General features: G+C 44.6%; 5 protein-coding genes across 5 annotated transcripts in view; 3 read left to right on the plus strand and 2 right to left on the minus strand.

Moving 5' to 3' along the window:
* Nucleotides 1–3508, minus strand: part of LOC111597155 (G protein-coupled receptor kinase 2) — a 59088-nt gene extending 55580 nt beyond the window's left edge. Inside the window, exon 1 of the mRNA XM_030224825.1 lies at nt 3087–3508. The gene's annotated coding sequence lies outside the window, so the exon portion shown is untranslated. The remainder of the gene's footprint in view (nt 1–3086) is intronic.
* A 744-nt stretch (nt 3509–4252) lies between these two features.
* LOC111597890 (polyribonucleotide nucleotidyltransferase 1, mitochondrial) lies at nt 4253–7143 on the plus strand. Its single transcript, XM_023312826.2, has 4 exons — nt 4253–4517; nt 4578–4997; nt 5064–6284; nt 6347–7143. The coding sequence occupies exons 1-4, from the start codon at nt 4378–4380 to the stop codon at nt 6873–6875; spliced, it is 2310 nt and encodes a 769-aa protein (XP_023168594.2). The 5' UTR covers nt 4253–4377; the 3' UTR covers nt 6876–7143.
* A 354-nt stretch (nt 7144–7497) lies between these two features.
* LOC111597889 (eIF-2-alpha kinase GCN2) lies at nt 7498–13237 on the minus strand. The gene is made up of 11 exons (XM_023312825.2): nt 12824–13237; nt 12590–12762; nt 12025–12530; nt 11337–11964; nt 10697–11281; nt 10435–10635; nt 10170–10378; nt 9818–10113; nt 8713–9765; nt 7686–8650; nt 7498–7624 (listed from the first exon to the last, which is right to left on the minus strand). The coding sequence occupies exons 1-11, from the start codon at nt 12878–12880 to the stop codon at nt 7498–7500; spliced, it is 4800 nt and encodes a 1599-aa protein (XP_023168593.1). The 5' UTR covers nt 12881–13237.
* Nucleotides 13238–13330: 93 nt separating this feature from the next.
* On the plus strand, nt 13331–14717 carry LOC111597910. Its single transcript, XM_023312850.2, has 2 exons — nt 13331–14328; nt 14388–14717. Exons 1-2 carry the CDS (start codon nt 13450–13452, stop codon nt 14649–14651), a joined length of 1143 nt encoding a protein of 380 aa, XP_023168618.2. The 5' UTR covers nt 13331–13449; the 3' UTR covers nt 14652–14717.
* A 75-nt stretch (nt 14718–14792) lies between these two features.
* LOC111597909 lies at nt 14793–16501 on the plus strand. The gene has a single exon (XM_023312849.2). The coding sequence runs from the start codon at nt 14898–14900 to the stop codon at nt 16311–16313; it is 1416 nt and encodes a 471-aa protein (XP_023168617.2). The 5' UTR covers nt 14793–14897; the 3' UTR covers nt 16314–16501.
* Nucleotides 16502–16562: the final 61 nt, after the last annotated feature.

Consider the following 16562-nt stretch of genomic DNA (forward strand, 5'->3'; position numbering starts at 1 on the left):
CGTTTTGAAGCAGTGAACCTTGAACAATTCAATTTGTCATTCCAAATTGTGAGCTTGTTTTAATGAAGCTCCACATAACTTGGATTAAAACCAGTTTGCTGTCTCTAATAGAAATAGAAAATGAGCATTGTGGATATCAATCAATAAAATTTGAAAGCGCCTTAAGCTATAGAAAATGCATTTAGTGTACAGCTCCGTGGCTTGAAGTTCTACTTGCTCTTCGTGTCGGCATAAACTTTTCTCACACTTCGAATGGAAGTTGTCAAGTCTAATTGAATTCAGCTGTTGGAACATGTATGTGCACAGAAATGATGGTTCCCAGAATACGGATACGGGATGACAATCATCGTCGCATCAAAAAAATGCCCAATTCAATCAGAGGTTCATACAAAAATTGTAATAAGATCAATTTCTCAGGGGTTGCACGAGGTAGGAGAACTTGGATTAATTGAATTGAAAGTCACAACGCGCTGCCCAGGCAACTGCCAACGGCTATGTGCCCACACGCACTGAAAGAAGACACACACACACACACAGTTAAAGCTAGAGCTGGAAAACTAATAATGCGTGTAAAAAAGGTGCTTATGCGAAGGGTTTCAGGTAACTGCAATCATAGCTCCATTCAAGGATTAGCGTTCTTTATGACAACAATAGCGAATTACAGAGCTGAAGAGAAGGGTATTGAAAAGTCGACCACAATACAGTAGAGGCTAAGCTCATAAGCCGTTGCCTTCTTTTTCGGTTTTCTAGTTGCTGCCGCAAAAATGAGTTAAGCTGATTTTCATGCGATTTTTGTGGCTGGCTAATGGACAAGCGCTTAGCGTGGCAGTTGCCCGCTGCCACGCCCACCACCAATGTGCGTGGGCGTGCGGCAATTAATATCAATTCCGTTTGGCCATTAACATGGCTGAAAACATATTGGCTAACAAGTGTCAAAGTCGCGCCAAATTAGAGCCAAAGCCAATGACGAAAACGGGGCCTGGGATTGGAAACGGTAATGGGAAAGGGATCGGAAAGGCAACGGGAATTGGAATGAGAATGCGAATGGGACTGAACGAGGACTGGGTTCGCGTTAAGTTCAATAGCGCCACGACGCGTGCAAACGATGAGCAGCATGTGGCCAATCCCCAATTGCTAGAGTCCAAGTCCAACATGCGAATGGGTTCGGGGTTCCAGTTGTGGGGCGCGTCGTCGTAGTTGTCCTTGTTGATAATAATATTCGATTGAGTTTTATTTGCTTTGGGGTTTGGTCCTTCGCCTAGTCCTGCTCATTGATGGTTTATTGTCTTTGCAGTCAGACAATATACACATCATGTTTTCCTTCGGCTTTTTGTTTTGTGCCAGTCCTGAAACTGTGACGCAAACCTACGGCACTTGAATGCTTTTTATGGTGTCACAAAAGTACTCTGCCTCTGGCCTAGGACCGCTTCTAATGGCAATAACAAAGGCATGACGAAGGTCCTAACATCGACACCACATGTGGTCAACTCTCTTGGCCAACTCTGACTGGCCAATGGCTAACGGCGGGTCACAGTTGGCTTCTCAAATTGAAAACGGAACATCGAACGCTGTTGATGAGCGATGGAACGGAAGCGGCTGACGCTATCAGCGCATGCTAAGCGCTGCCTAATTATGCAGCCCGTCTGGCAATCGGCAATCAGTGTCACTTACAATGACATACAACAAAATACAAAGACAACAACAACATCACCAACATGAGCAAATGCAAAGAAGATAACAAAACAGCACAACGCAATGGCAAATAACTACATAAATATCGAGCACTTCGCGCGAGTTGTTCAAGCAATTTCGCACACATAAAGCACTGAATATGATGAATATGATATATCTTTTTTTATAAGGGTCATTTATATTTAAATGCCTGTTATCAACCGACGCAGTCTATGCAACATACAGTGAAGGCACTTACTAATGAACTGCTTTTCTAGCTGACCAAATTCAAATGATTTTCTATCGCTTTTCCAACTATTTTATCAGAAGACGCTCGGCAAATTGAAATAATCAGATATTCAAAAACTCGTTAATATTAATAAAATAATTTAGGTTTTTTTCTATTTTTACTGCGGCATATGACTCCTTAACTTCCATATTAGAAACTAGAGTGTGCGCTCATGACCGCTTTCACTATATATAAAATATTAATGCGAAATCAATAGTATGTCAAATATATATATATATATATATATATATATATACATGAACACCACTTCGATTAGTAACCCATGCAATAGAGACAAACAATGACAAAGTTGAGAACAAACAGCAGACAACGACCGGAAGTGCGCATAGCATAATGAGCTTCAGTTTTTTTATTTTATTTTATTTTTATTTTTATTTATTTATTTTTTAGTGTTTTTTTTTTTTTTTTTTTTTTTTTTTGAGGCAAGAAGAGGTTGCAAAGGCCTTGCAGATAACACGAACAACAGCAGTGATAAGAATGACCAAGACAATGACGCGGATGCTTTCACTCTCCATGAGCGGCAGGAGGCGACAATGGCGCAAGCGAGTAGCTGTGGCAGACCATAAAGCACTCAATGCCTGAGCAGCAGCAGCAGCAACAGCAGCATCAAAGGGGCATCGATTAACTTAATGAAATTGCGTTGTCCATCGTCGCGGCTGGGGCAAAGCGGGACAGACAGCGTGTAAATTACAGTAAATACTTTAAAGCACTTATGCAGCCGGCGCTGCCAGCTAATGAGGTGTGACAATTAAAAGGCGGCAGCCAAATGGGTGCAGCTGGATTGTTGATACTCTGTTAATAGGCTTAAACTAAGTATATAGGTTTTGAATACATGCCTAGGCGAGATTAAAGAATATGAGCTTTGGACAAATATCAGATATTCAAAGGCTTAACAAGAAGCAATGCACTTATTTGGCAGTTCAGCTGCTGGTAAGTTACTCCTCAGCATGTCCATTTGTCCATTTAAATATAAATGCCAGTGTGAACAGTGTATGGGGCAGTCGGCTGCAACCGATTGCAACGCTTCTTTCTGCTTATTCTTTTATTCATAGATTTGGGAAGGGGGCGTTAAGGTTGTTGGTTGTGTTGGGTTAGGAGGCTTTACCTTGTCTATTTGCGCTGCGCTCTTTATTTTGTTGCTATTTCCGTCGAGGCAACAGCTTGTGTTTAGGTTTTAGTACGTGCTTTGGTATTTTGAATCAGAATGTGACTGATAAGGGGGCGCCGTTGATAAGGTAAATCGTCCAATTCGCAGAACAGGCGCAACTTTGAAAGCGACAGCGTTAGAAATAGCCGTAGATCAGCATAAACAAATTAAGCCAATGCGCTGGGAAGGGTATTGGTGACGACAACGCCTTTTGAAACAATTTTCCGGCTTTTCACACACGCGACGGCGTCACCGCCGGCAGCGGCTGTGGCGTCTACGCTGACGTCGACACAGGCGGCACGCTTTCTCGGCAAGTTTTGCGTTTGTTTTTTTGGTTTGCTTTTGCTTTGCTTTACTTTTGCTTTTGCTTCTGCCTCTGGCTCTGCTTGTTGTTGTTGTTGTCGTTGCTGCTGGTGCTGTTGTTGCCCGACACCAATACTATATTTGTTGTTTTTCTTTTCAATTTGACCGCATTTGTCGATTTTGGTTTTTCTTCTTTTTGTTGTTGCTGCTGCTGCTATAGCGGCTCTCTTTGCTTTTTGCTTTTGGCCAACAAAACGCACACTTACAAGCACTTGCACACACAAACGCACACTTTACTTGCGTGCAGCAAACGCACACTGACACACACGAAAGAGCAAGAGCGCGGCGATCGAGCACAGAATGCCAAAAATTTAAAGCACTTGATTTAATTGGCGTTCACAGCACACACGTTCAATTTAAATTAGTTGCGGCTCATACGCGTATTAATTAACAAGACTTTTTAAATAAATTATACGTCCGCGCTAGCAAAAAAGAGGTATACACCCACGTCCGTTCGTAACACAAATGCTGTTAATTAACAGGCACAGCATTTAACATGGTGTAACTTACAGACTTCTGGTAATATTAACAGACTGGTTTTCTCAACATGGCTGCATTTCGATAAGTCTTTGAAACATAGCAGAAGCCGATTCTGCTAAACATGTGAATATTATCGATTTGTAATTGCAGTCGATTGCTTTGAACAAACTTTAATCGTGTGACGTCACAATAGCTTGAAATATATAGCAAATAAATCTTTTTTATTAATATGAACAAAACAAATTAATTACTAAGCCTAATTTAATTTTAAAACATGTTTTAGTATATATTAACGCTTGTTAAATACTTTTATTGATGAACAAAACTTTTTTACGCGAAGGTAACACGAGGTTCGTTATAGCCGGAGATAACCGGCAAATTTTAGATAACTCGCGCGCCTCGAGCCATGATTTTTACGAGGAAAGCTTTAAAATTATTAAACTATCGCTTAAAATACAATGCTGCAGCGCGTTTAATTAACCGGCGTTGCCTACAAAGCAACGTCAACAGCGATGTGCCCTCCGTGGAGGTCAGCTTCAGCAATGGGTAAGGCGCTGTACAAATCATTCCACAAAAACATAATTTCATAACGTGTTCCTTCGTCAGGCGTAAAATGTCCATCAGCTCGGGCAAGCTGGCGCGCTTTGCTAATGGCACCGCAGTTTGTCAAATGGGTGATACCGCGGTTATGGTCACAGCGGTAGCTAAAGCGAAACCAACGCCTGGACAGAGCTTCATGCCCCTGGTGGTTGACTATCGACTAAAAAACGCGGCGTCTGGGCGCATTCCGATGAACTTTATGCGCCGAGAATTGGGACCATCGGAGAAGGAGATACTGTCGGCGCGTCTGATAGACCGTTCGTTGCGTCCACTCTTTGCCAAGGATTATCGCAATGAGACGCAATTAGTGTGCAACATGCTTGCAATGGATGCTGTACACTCACCCGACGTGCTGGCCATCAATGCGGCATCCATGGCGCTCTCTTTGAGCGACATACCCTGGAATGGTCCTATAGGCGCTGTACGGTGAGGAGTTGTGTAATTCCTTAAAATAATATGGCTTATTTGAATTCGCTATGTAATCCTTTCCAGTGTTGGCCTGGCCGATGGCGAGGTGCTGATTAATCCGACAAGACGTGAACTACAATCGTCTCAACTAGATTTGGTTGTATCGGCCACCAAACAGAATCTGGTAGTCATGCTAGAGGGCAAAGGCAATGTGGTCTTGATGCAGGATCTGCTGAAAGCCATCAAGCAGGGTACGCGTGAAGCCCAGTTTATCATACACGAAATTGAACGACTCCAAAAGGCCTATGGACGTCAAAAACGTGATGTAGATGAACTGCCAGAGCCGGAGCCAGAGCTGGTGCAAGCTGTGAAGAGCATGTGCGAGATGCGATTGCGAGAAATCTTCCAGGATGCGCATCATGATAAAATCTCGCGTGACACCGCCGTCAACGAGGTCCGTGCGAATGTCATTGACAAGGTGTGGTCCTCCTATCCAGACACAGATCCCGCCGCCATCGGTGAGGAGTTTAATAGGACCTGCCGATCGATTTTTCGTGAATTAATCTTCGAGAGCAATAGACGCTGCGACGGTCGTGACTACGACAGTCTGCGCAACATAAACTGCCAGGTGGACATGTACAAACCGTTGCATGGCTCCGCCCTATTTCAACGTGGCCAGACGCAGGTATTCTGCACTGTTAGCCTCGACTCGCCGGAGAGTGCCATGAAGCTGGACACATTGGCAGCACTGGACAGCGGCGGTCTGAAGGCTAAAAACTTTATGCTCCACTACGAGTTCCCTCCATATGCCACTGGCGAGGTGGGTCGTATTGGTCCACTGGGACGACGTGAGCTGGGTCATGGTGCTCTGGCTGAACGTTCCTTACTGCCCACGCTCCCACACGACTATCCCTTCACAGTACGCCTAACATCGGAGGTTCTGGAGTCGAATGGCTCTAGCAGCATGGCCAGCGTGTGTGGCGGCTCGCTAGCTCTTATGGATGCAGGTGTACCGATCACTGCGCCTGCCGCCGGCGTGGCCATTGGATTGGTTACCAAGTATGAGAACAATGACACGAAGCATCTGCAGGACTATCGCATTTTGACCGACATACTGGGCATTGAGGATTACATGGGCGACATGGACATGAAAGTGGCGGGCACACGCAAAGGGTTCACTGCTATTCAAGCGGATCTAAAGATACCTGGCATACCGCTTAAAGTGGTAATGGAATCGCTGCAAAAAGCCACAGATGCCAAATCCAAAATACTAGATATCATGGGCGACACAATCAGGGAGCCACGGTAAGCGCACCAACGTCTTGACTCTGGCTTTTGACTAATTTTTTTGCTTATGTTTGCTTCAGCAAATACCGCAAGGATTGCTGGCCAGTTAGTGAAAGTCTCGTTGTCGAGCCACATCAACGCTCTCAGCTGATTGGACCCAGTGGGCTGCACATGAAGCGCATCTACTTGGAAACGGGCACCACCTTGACCGCTGCAGACGACAGCAATTTTACGGTTTTTGCACCATCCCAATCGGCGCTAGATGAAGCAAAGGAGATGATCGATGGTTACATGCACAAGGAACGCGTGCCGGACTTGGAGTTCGGTGGAATCTACACTGCCAAAATCACCGAGCTGCGCGATACAGGGGTCATGGTTATATTGTATCCCAGCATGCCACCAGCATTGCTGCACAACTCGCAGCTGGATCAACGAAAGATTGCGCATCCGTCAGCATTAGGTTTGGAGGTAGACCAGGAAATACAAGTCAAGTACTTTGGTCGCGACCCCGTCTCCGGATTTATGCGGCTCTCGCGCAAAGTACTGCAGGGCCCAGCCGTAGGCATTGCACGCAGTCTAAACAAGGCAACCGGAGAGAACAACTCGTGAGGTTGCATGAAATTGGCACTTGGGATTCTTCGAAGTGTTGTACAGTTTAGGATGTTGTTAACCTGTTGTTAGACATGCGATTATATTTTAAGTTACAAATTTCGTGTATGTACATTAAACAAATCAACTTAAATACGAGCTAAGTGTAATAGTTTATTAGCATACATTTGAATGTAAAGTTTAAGAAATTTGGTACGTTGCAAATGGATGATTGCATCCATAGGGGAACTTAAGATTAAACAATTTTAAATTTGTATTGGCATTTGGAACTCAAATATAGCTTTTATGCCAAAGAGACTTTATTTTAAATAAATCTTTTAGGCTTAGCTATGAAATAATGTTTATTACAAAAATCTTGTTAAAGGTCCAATTTGCAATTCGTTTAACCATCTTTTTTGCCTAGTTTTGTAAAAAACAAATATTTTTTTCACATATTCAAAAAATAAATTGTTTGTTAAATAAGTATAAATTGGCCTCTGAGTCCAACGTATAAGAAATCTAATTGCTGAATTATTGCAGACAACATCAGTTAACTTAAAACTTATTCGTAACTTGGTTTGAATAAATTGGATTTTTGTCCTAGTATCACATAGCTAGGATACGGTAAGTGAACAAACAGCATCTAGATGATAACTCGATAGTAAGAATCGGAAATGCTGTACAAGGCCACAACTGGTGTCTTGGCATCACTCAAATGGTCCACGATCTCATCGTATATCTCAGATATATAACGTTTATGCTTTGGAAATCTAAAAATAAAAAGATTCTTGTAGATAGTGTCGATTTGAATTTGAATTATAAGGCTCTTACCTTTCGATCACAAAAGTCATTTCGGGTTCAGTCTCGTTTTTGCGTAGCGTTCGAGGATTGATGGCACCAACTATGGCATTAACCACTGCTGGCGGCAGCTCCACCACCAGCACTTCAAACGATTCCTTTTTGATAAACTGCGACAACGTTGAGCTCATTTGCTGCGCCACCTGATTTTCCAAACGCCTTCGATAGTTGGCTGTGGGCTTGTCATGGGTAAGGAATGTTACCTGCACAGACGGTAGCTGACTGTAGCTGTTTTTACTAGTCACATTGAACGCTGACAAGTTGATTGCACTATCACCGCGTCCGCTCCCACCGCCACTGCTGCTCATGCTGGACAGTTGACTGGCGTAGTCTGGACCTCCACCAACCGCTCCGCCATTGATGGCATCGCTGCGCTGCATTTTCTGTATGAACTCGACCAGTTCGGCGCGAGTCAGATGGCGCTCTTGGAAGCGATGTCCATAAAAGGAGCGTACACGCAATGCACCATTCTCTGCTACCAAAATGACATGCAGCGCACCCAGGCGAGACAAGTCCTGCGCCTCATCGCCGCCACTACCGACTGTCTCCACAATGCCGCATCGTATGCCAACGGACCAGAGTAGACGCATAATGAAGGTGACATCCTTGAGCGGTGGTCGTGTGCCACACACGCAAATGCCAATATCGATGGCACGACAATCTTTGGCATACTCCTTGCCCACGGCAGCAACTAGTTTATCCAAAGAAAAGGAGAGTCCAGCGCCGCTGAGTACGCCACGCGTTGGCAGCGCCGCATTGAAACTCTGTGCCTGTTTTTGGAAGTCATGCAGCATGGTATCATAGCGCTCGCCCATTGCCAGCACCGATGGTTGTCCGGAACGATTTGGTTTAAGATCGGCGGTCATTTGCCAAACAATACCACCGCTACTGGCACGTTCAAAGCTAATAGGAAGACCAGCCCAGATGTTTATCGGACACTATGGATAAGCAATGAGAAACGTATGAAATGGCATTCACGTCTTGTCAGCCAAATACTTACCGTCACGCCTAGACTGTAAGCTAGTCCAATCACAGTCTCCAGTTCCCGTAAAGCGCCGCGTGCCAAAGAAGCAGCTTCACCCTTGCCGCGCATCAGCGATTTTAAGGCGGATTCATCCACGCTGCTCCTGGAACCTGTGAGCAAAAAGTTTGCTAGCATCATATCCATCAAAGTCTGTGCCGAGGTACGAGACTTGTCCATGATCGCCGTGATGCTTGAATGGAACTGAAAACGTGAAATACGCCCCTCAATGAAGTCCATTAGTCCTTCGAAGAGTGCGCTATACTGCGACTTGGGAACATTACAAAATATAAGAATGGAGCGCAGCAAATTTGTGTGATTCATGCGTATGGCAATGTTTCGTTCGCGGAGGCGGGGCAACTCGTTGATTATTTCGAATGCCAGTGAGAGCAGCTCCGCATCCACCAGCTGGCTACTTGTGCTAGGCGTTACGATATCGAAGCAGCATTCGTAATTCTGCTTCGGATGAAAATTGAAAACGCGTTCCTCGCGATAAACACGATCCACGCAGTAGCGACGTATGAGATTCACCCCATTCATGGTTACGTGACGGGCGAATTGAGTACGCAAATCGCAGGGCAACAGCACCACCGAACCAGAGTGGGTCATTAGATGAACCGCATTGCTGTTGGCACTGGAATTGATATTACGCGAAGACAGCGGTGACAATAATGGCGAGTCTACCTCGATGGCGCCATGTTTGCGAAATACGTTGACCACTTTAGCCTTGACAAATTCGATGAGCGGATTGAGCGAAACTATGTCATCAATAACAATGGTCGAATTCCATGATTTCATGGCGCGACTACTGCTTAGATGATAGGTGTGCTCCAGCACTGCGTCGCTTTCCTGTTGCAGACAGCGCGCAACAAGATTCTTATAGGCTTTGCTTTGTGGATTGGCCAAGGCATGACGCAGCATTTCCTGTAGCTCATTAGCCTCAAGCTCAGCGGGTGGCACCAAGTCCGAGACAAGCAGCTCCTCGGCTGTTGGTCTTTGTGCAGGATCATGGCTAAGCAGCCAACGCAACATCTGACAATAAAAAGAAATTAGTTTTTGAATCAAATTTTGAACCACATCTCACCTTGACAGTCTTCTCGTATTTGGTATCCTGCAACATGCTCTCTGGTATGACTATGGACGGATTTCTTAAAGCCATTATAGTTTGTGCGCGTTCCATGCTTGTGTCGAAAGGGGGCTGACACATTTCAAACAATATAACGCCTAGGGTGTACATGTCTACCTTTTGATTGTATACGGACTTGGAGGCGTTGCCCGTCAACTCTGGTGCCACATAAAGCGTAGTGCCGACTTTACCCGTACCGGTGCCATCCTCAGTCGAGGTAACATGCTGAACGGTTGAATGCGATGGATACTCGGCTAAAAGATAGCGCATAATTAGTTACAATCTTACATCCTAAAACCTGTCCACGCACCATGCGCTTGTAGCGCTAAAAAGCTCGTTGTAGCCAGACCAAAATCGCCGATTTTAATTTGATCATGCGAGTCTAAAAATATGTTAACCGGCTTTAGATCCCTATGTATAATTCCTTGCTGATGTATGTGCGATAGTCCCTCAGCAATCTCACGAAACAAGCGCCACAAACGATCTGTGTTCTCATAGAGATTATCATCGATGGCAGTGCTAAAAAGTATTGAGTTCAATACAAGTTTTTGAAAGAATATATTGCTTGGACTAACCGTAGTGTGCACTTCTCGCAGAACTCCATTTGGATGTACATTACTTGCATTTGTGGGCGCGGTGAGTTCCCTTGCTTGCGCTGCACTGCATCATCTTTCTCGGTGTCTTCATTAACATCGTCGTCGTTGTCGTAAACGGCTACTTGGCCATTTGAGTCAACAAACTCAATGCCATCCGAGTCGGAGTCATCCATGTTAGCTCTGCCACAAAATATTACATATATTATGAAGAACTTAATGTCGTTTAGGACCACCTATTTACATGTAACCATTCCACATGCTCGACGAGCTCTCCGTCTCCTCCTCTTCCACGGTCATCCCGAGCTGCGGTGATTTAGCAGGCTTTGTGCTCACCTCCTGACTCTGCGACCAATCGCCACCCAGCATTTTGTCCAACTCGAGCGCATCTGCATCGCTAACGCTTTCAATCCAGCTGTTAAAATAGCGCACCACATTTTCATGATTTAGACGCGACAGCAACTCCACCTCGCGAGTCATCTTCTTGTACAACTGACGACTGCGGGCGGGCAGTGGTATACGTTTGATGGCATATTCCCGATTGTCCAGTATATTGCGAACCTTTAGCACATCCCCAAAGGCACCTTTGCCTAAATACATAAGCACCTCGAACTCGGTGCGCAGGCGAGATTGGCTCAGCGCTAAGGTGGGAATTTGAAAGGGCACCACACCACGTTGTATGGGCACAGCTTGCTCGGATTGGGGCACCATTGAACTGCGGTTCTGTGTGTGTTGCAACGTCAAGTGTTGCTGTGCATTGTCCACATACAAACGTAGAAAGGGATGCTCCAGTAGCTCAGAGGCAGACAAAGTGCGATCAGAGTTGCATCTAGAATGATTTGAAATGTTACTAATCAAATTAAATTTACTTGAACTTGACCCACTTATCAACAAAATCACGCATTTCGTAGCTATGGGTGGGTAACAGTGCCTCAACGAGCGCACCTAAAGCAGGCAAATCTCCACGATTGCTGCTTTGGCCAACGCCTCCAATCAGCTCCAGCAAATTGGGCACCAGCGAGAAGTCTGTACAACGTATGTTGCCAGCATTGTCCATAAACACTGTGCTGTCGAGCAAATGGCTATGCGAGACTCCCTTGTTGTGTAGGAAAACCAAAGCTTCCAGCACACCACGTGCCACCATGCGAGCCCCATCCATACACCAGCCTAGCGTTGAGGAGATGCTAAAAACGCTCGTGCCTAATAGAAAGTCTTGCACCAGATAGACGAGTAGGCCCTCTTTGCGTTTGATGCAGAGCACACATTCGTATTGAATGAGATTCTTGTGTTGCAATTGTGACAGAGCTGCCACCTGTTTCTCTATGGAGACTATCACCTCATCCACTCGATGGTTACCCACACACTTGGACTCAGAACTCCAGTGGCATTTGCCATTAGCACTGCACGGCTGCTCCAGTTGCGAGTACTTGATGTTCCACTCGGTTAGGTAGAGCAACTGTCCAGAATGCATATCGACGCCGGTGTAGGCAATGCAGCCGCGCTGCGAATGGCCTAAAAGTGTACAAGGGTAAGTTACAAGTCAGTCATGTTAAAAGTAGTAGTAATACTTACCCAAGCAGCAGGCACGTTGGATTTGGCGGCCCACCTTGTAAAACGAGAGCATTTCTGTATTTCGATGATCTATGCACTTGTTGGGATATGTGTAGCCGCGGTAATAGGGCGAGGAGTTTTCAGAGCTTTCCGAAGAACTGGGATGACGATTGTTGGATTCGCTCATGCTACGTCTTGGTTCACCACGTCGCTTGGCCTCCGTTTTAAATATCTCTTTGCGACGCTCCACCTCGTCCATAAGAGTTTGCCGCTCTATAGTTTCCCTTTGCCTTTGCAAGTCCTTTTCCTCCTGTTCACGCTTTTGCTTGGCCTGCAGCATTTCGTCATAGAATGAACCCTTCGGTGGTTTGTTGTGCTGCAGCAGAAAATCTCGAACAGTCTGTGCCAGCTCGTAAATCATGACCTCACCCAGCAGCTCCTGAGATTGGGCTTGCAGCTGGGCGAGCAGAGCCTCCAAAAGCTGATCCGATATTCCTTTAGACTCCTCCAGCACTATTTTCGGAGCGCTGCAAGCAATCAATAAATTAATTTAGTAGCATTAATAGAAGGACAAAAGCCAACTTACATCTTTGGATATTTCGATGGGCATGTCACATGTAGTTTGGTGCAAACATACGCCTGTGGCAGGCCATTAGAAGAATCTCGCAAAGGTGTTAGGAGTATGCGTATGTCTGTGGGCTTCCACTGCGACGCGTTGCTCTGAGGCCTTAAGTCTTCCACATCGCCGCCAAATATGGACTGGAAATAGCCGGCGTTTATTTCATCACATTTCAATAGGCTTTGTGTAAATGAAACTTACTTTTATAACCTCCAATTCCTGCGTTTGTCTTTCGCGAAATGATTCCTTCGCTGCCATTTAAATCTAAAGTTGTTCATTAAATCTCAATCAAATAAAAAGGTTCGGGTCTGCGCGGTTGCAGTGTGAATAAAAAATACTGGAGTCTCGCCGCCTGTTTTGGTGTGTTTACATGTGCATGTGTGCGTTTGTTTTTTGTTATGAATGCTGCAGCCGGTGTGTTTTTTCTGCAATAGCAGCTGTTTCATTGTTGGCAAGCTGCTGCATCGCTTTGAGGCTTGCCTTTACATCAAGAGTGTGCAGAATGAATTTTGTTTGTTAATTGCAGTAGTTTAATTGCGTAAAAATGGCAACTTGTTGCTCTTTTCATTAAAACTTTTCACTAGCGCCTTGTGTGTGCGTAGTTTGCCAGCTGTATAACACTTAACACTACTTGTTTGGCATATAACATAGATCTTTAAAGTAACATCAATACTATGTACATAACATTTTTAAGTATTTTTCAATAAAGAAAGCACGGTCACTCTGGTCAAAGTAACGGTGTTTTGTTTTCTGCGTAGGAAAATATTGTACATTTTGTTTGCTTTTTCTATTGGGTTTTTAACAATTTTATTTAAGTTTTTGTAAAAATGGCGCAAACACGAGTTATTGTTTATCTTAACCAAACACAAAATGAAAAAGAATCATCTGATGTAGTGAAAAAAGATTCTTTCCAATATGGCGGCGAAGTAAGCATATTGGATGATAAAACTTTGCGACTCTTGTGCAGCCAGAACTCGTGCAAGCCTCAAGTGTTTGTGGCACAGAAACTGCGCTTTGATATGCTCTCTTCCCAAAAAATAGAGGAGCACAAGGAGCGTGAACTAATCACAGTGCTTCAGACTCTATTTGTGGATCAAAAAGACTGTCTGCTTATGCATCTGACTGCTGAGCGTGGCTATCATTTGATGTTTCTAGTCGATGCGCTCATCATTCAAGTCAATGTGAAACTTCAGCAGGAATCCTTGCAATTGGAAAATTGCGCTATACATTACAAACATCTGGTAGAAGGAGCCAGTCCCAATGGCTTGGACACACAATGTAATTTCGGTAACATAAGACAGCTGATGAGTTGGCTACTGACTGAGTATCGGATGCGCACGGCTGTAGCCATGGGTCATGAGGCACTGGAAGTGCAATATGTGGTGGCAAGTGAAGAGCACGGTACTCGCTTCAAAGTTAAGTTTCACATTCTGCTTGTAGCTATGGAGGAGATGTGCATGGGCACTCTGTGTGGTTTGCGGTGCTATTTAAGCCATGACCCTCTCACGGCCGCCCTTTCAGTCACAGAATTGACGACGTACATACGTCAAGCGGCTGAAGCGAACACCAGTAAGCCTCTATATATGCTTTTGATGTGCCATGTGCTGGTCACAGGCTGCCAGGTGAATTGCAAAAATGTTCAGCTGCTTTCCTTGGCGCACTTAGCCTACAAACAACAAGACTCTAACCAGGACAGAATAGAGACTGTGAGTAGATAGATTAAAAAATCAATGATATAATTATTATCCACTGTCTTCGGTTCCAGGTTAACATGCCTACGGCGGGTAACTTGCCCAAAAGCGATGCTCTGCTGCAACTAAAAGATTTTGAGCACTGCCACCGGGAAATTAACGAATGTTTTCAATCACTGCATGACCAACTGTTGACGTATGTGCAGCAGGAACAGCAATTGAGACATACACACCGCCAGATTTTAAAAGACCGCACTCAATTTTTTGCTACTTTGAGTGCTTCCGAGATGAAATTGAAGCAATTGAGGAACCTAATAGGCAACAGCATCCATAACTAATTATGATGTTACGTATGCTGTTTTTTTAATATTGTCCAACCTTGTGTAAATTATAATGTCGTAGCAAATTGCCTAAAGAAAAATAGGCTTATGGCTGTTTCGAAATTTCCATGTAAACTTTGTTATATTTCTCCATATGTGAAAACGTTTTTGAAATCTAATTTTTGATCATTGATCAAAATTTTTTCCGTAAGCAATATATACTCTAAAAAATTTTAAATAAATACAGAACCGTTTCTTAACGACATGGGAGAAAAGGTCCATCGCGTTATCGTGTCTCTTACAGACACAATGCACAAGTTATCTAGCAGCAACAAAAATACACCGATCGATAGCGATGTCAAGCTCATGGATAAGACCACATTGCTGCTGCGAACGCGGAACAGTGCGGAAACGGGTAAGCCGCTAACAGCGCGATACTATCATCAGCTGCAATTCGACGCTGTGGGCTATGAAGACGATCGGCACATGCGGAACGAACTGACCTACCTGTTGGACCAAATGATTCGAGAACATCGTCACGGCTGTATGCTAAGGCTGACCCCTCGACGCTCACATAATATTAAGCTGCTGACGCATCTATTGGTCTCCCATTTGGACAAGTTACTGGCCAAGCTGCCTTATCAGCTGATTGGCATCAATGTGGAATACTATGATGTACGCAAATTCGATTTGGTCAACATGCTGTTAAGCTCAACTCGAGGCAGACAACAGACAAGCACACGAGCGATGCAGACAACACGCGAAATGTTCCAATGGCTGCACAACGAATATGCCATGCTGCGTGCACGCGGAACTGGCGACGATCACATCAATGTGGAGTTGATACTCAGCGATGGCATTCAAAAGTCTCACCAGATATATCTGTCACTCTACCATATCTTTGACTGCACTGAACGCACAGACATAAAGGACTTTTTCAAGGCGTTTTCCGCTGGCAAGCGCTGTAAGAGTACTCTGCTTACCGATTGCATCAAGGAGTCGTTTGATTTGAAGCGACCCGCGCGCACTTTAATTCTGTGCGAGATGCCACTGGACAAGGAATCCACGTGTGAGACACACAAATTTCTACATCTGGCTAACTTGATCTACTCCAGCATTGGTGCCGCCCGGGGCAACACCGAAGTGCCAAAACCTATCGGTACCAAGAGAACAAGGATGAGCAGCACCAGCAGCAGCAGTCACTCAATAGAATCGAGCAAACCACAGTATCAAACAGGTTTGATGAACGCACCGTTCCGTTCGCGTCCGGTAAACCTTTCCCATGATGACTATAGCAAATTGGCCTCTTGGTACCATCGCATTGACTTGAAATTTTCGGAAGTAAAACTCAGCATGGAGCGCCATTACAATTTTCAGTATCGCCAAAAGTTCATGAAACTCTGTAAGCAGATGAGCTCCTACCGGATCCTCAACGACAAGAGCGGTGGCGATGCTCACGGTGTGCTGCTCAAGAACAGTTCCAGGGACCTGATGGCTGCCTCAAGCTATGCAGAGGCGCTCAAACAGTTTCGTCAGCTTGAAAGGGACGTGAAAAGGTGCCCGTTCTCGCCCACCTTGACGACGTATATGAGTACCAAAAACTACGAGTTGCTCAATGCGGAGGAGGCTTTGCAGCAACAGGAAATAGCCAATTTGAAGGAGCATAGAAGCCGAATATAAATTAAAATTTCTGACACTTTCTCCTTGTAGGCGATCAAATATATTTGTCTGTTTACTGCCTAAACATAAATACTCTAGATGAGGGATTAATGGCTTTAAGCAGCAATCAGTCAAACATGTCGCGAGCCTACACACACCAAACTTGTTAAATCTGTCACTTCCAATCGAAATTGAAGTAAAAAAATGTAATTTTGTTAATAAAAGTCGGAAATTAGTTTGATTTCAACGGGTATACATATAATATATAAT

Source organism: Drosophila hydei, unplaced genomic scaffold, assembly GCF_003285905.1.
Source record: "Drosophila hydei strain 15085-1641.00,03,60 unplaced genomic scaffold, DhydRS2 tig00008119-arrow-pilon, whole genome shotgun sequence".
NCBI lineage: Eukaryota > Metazoa > Arthropoda > Insecta > Diptera > Drosophilidae > Drosophila > Drosophila hydei.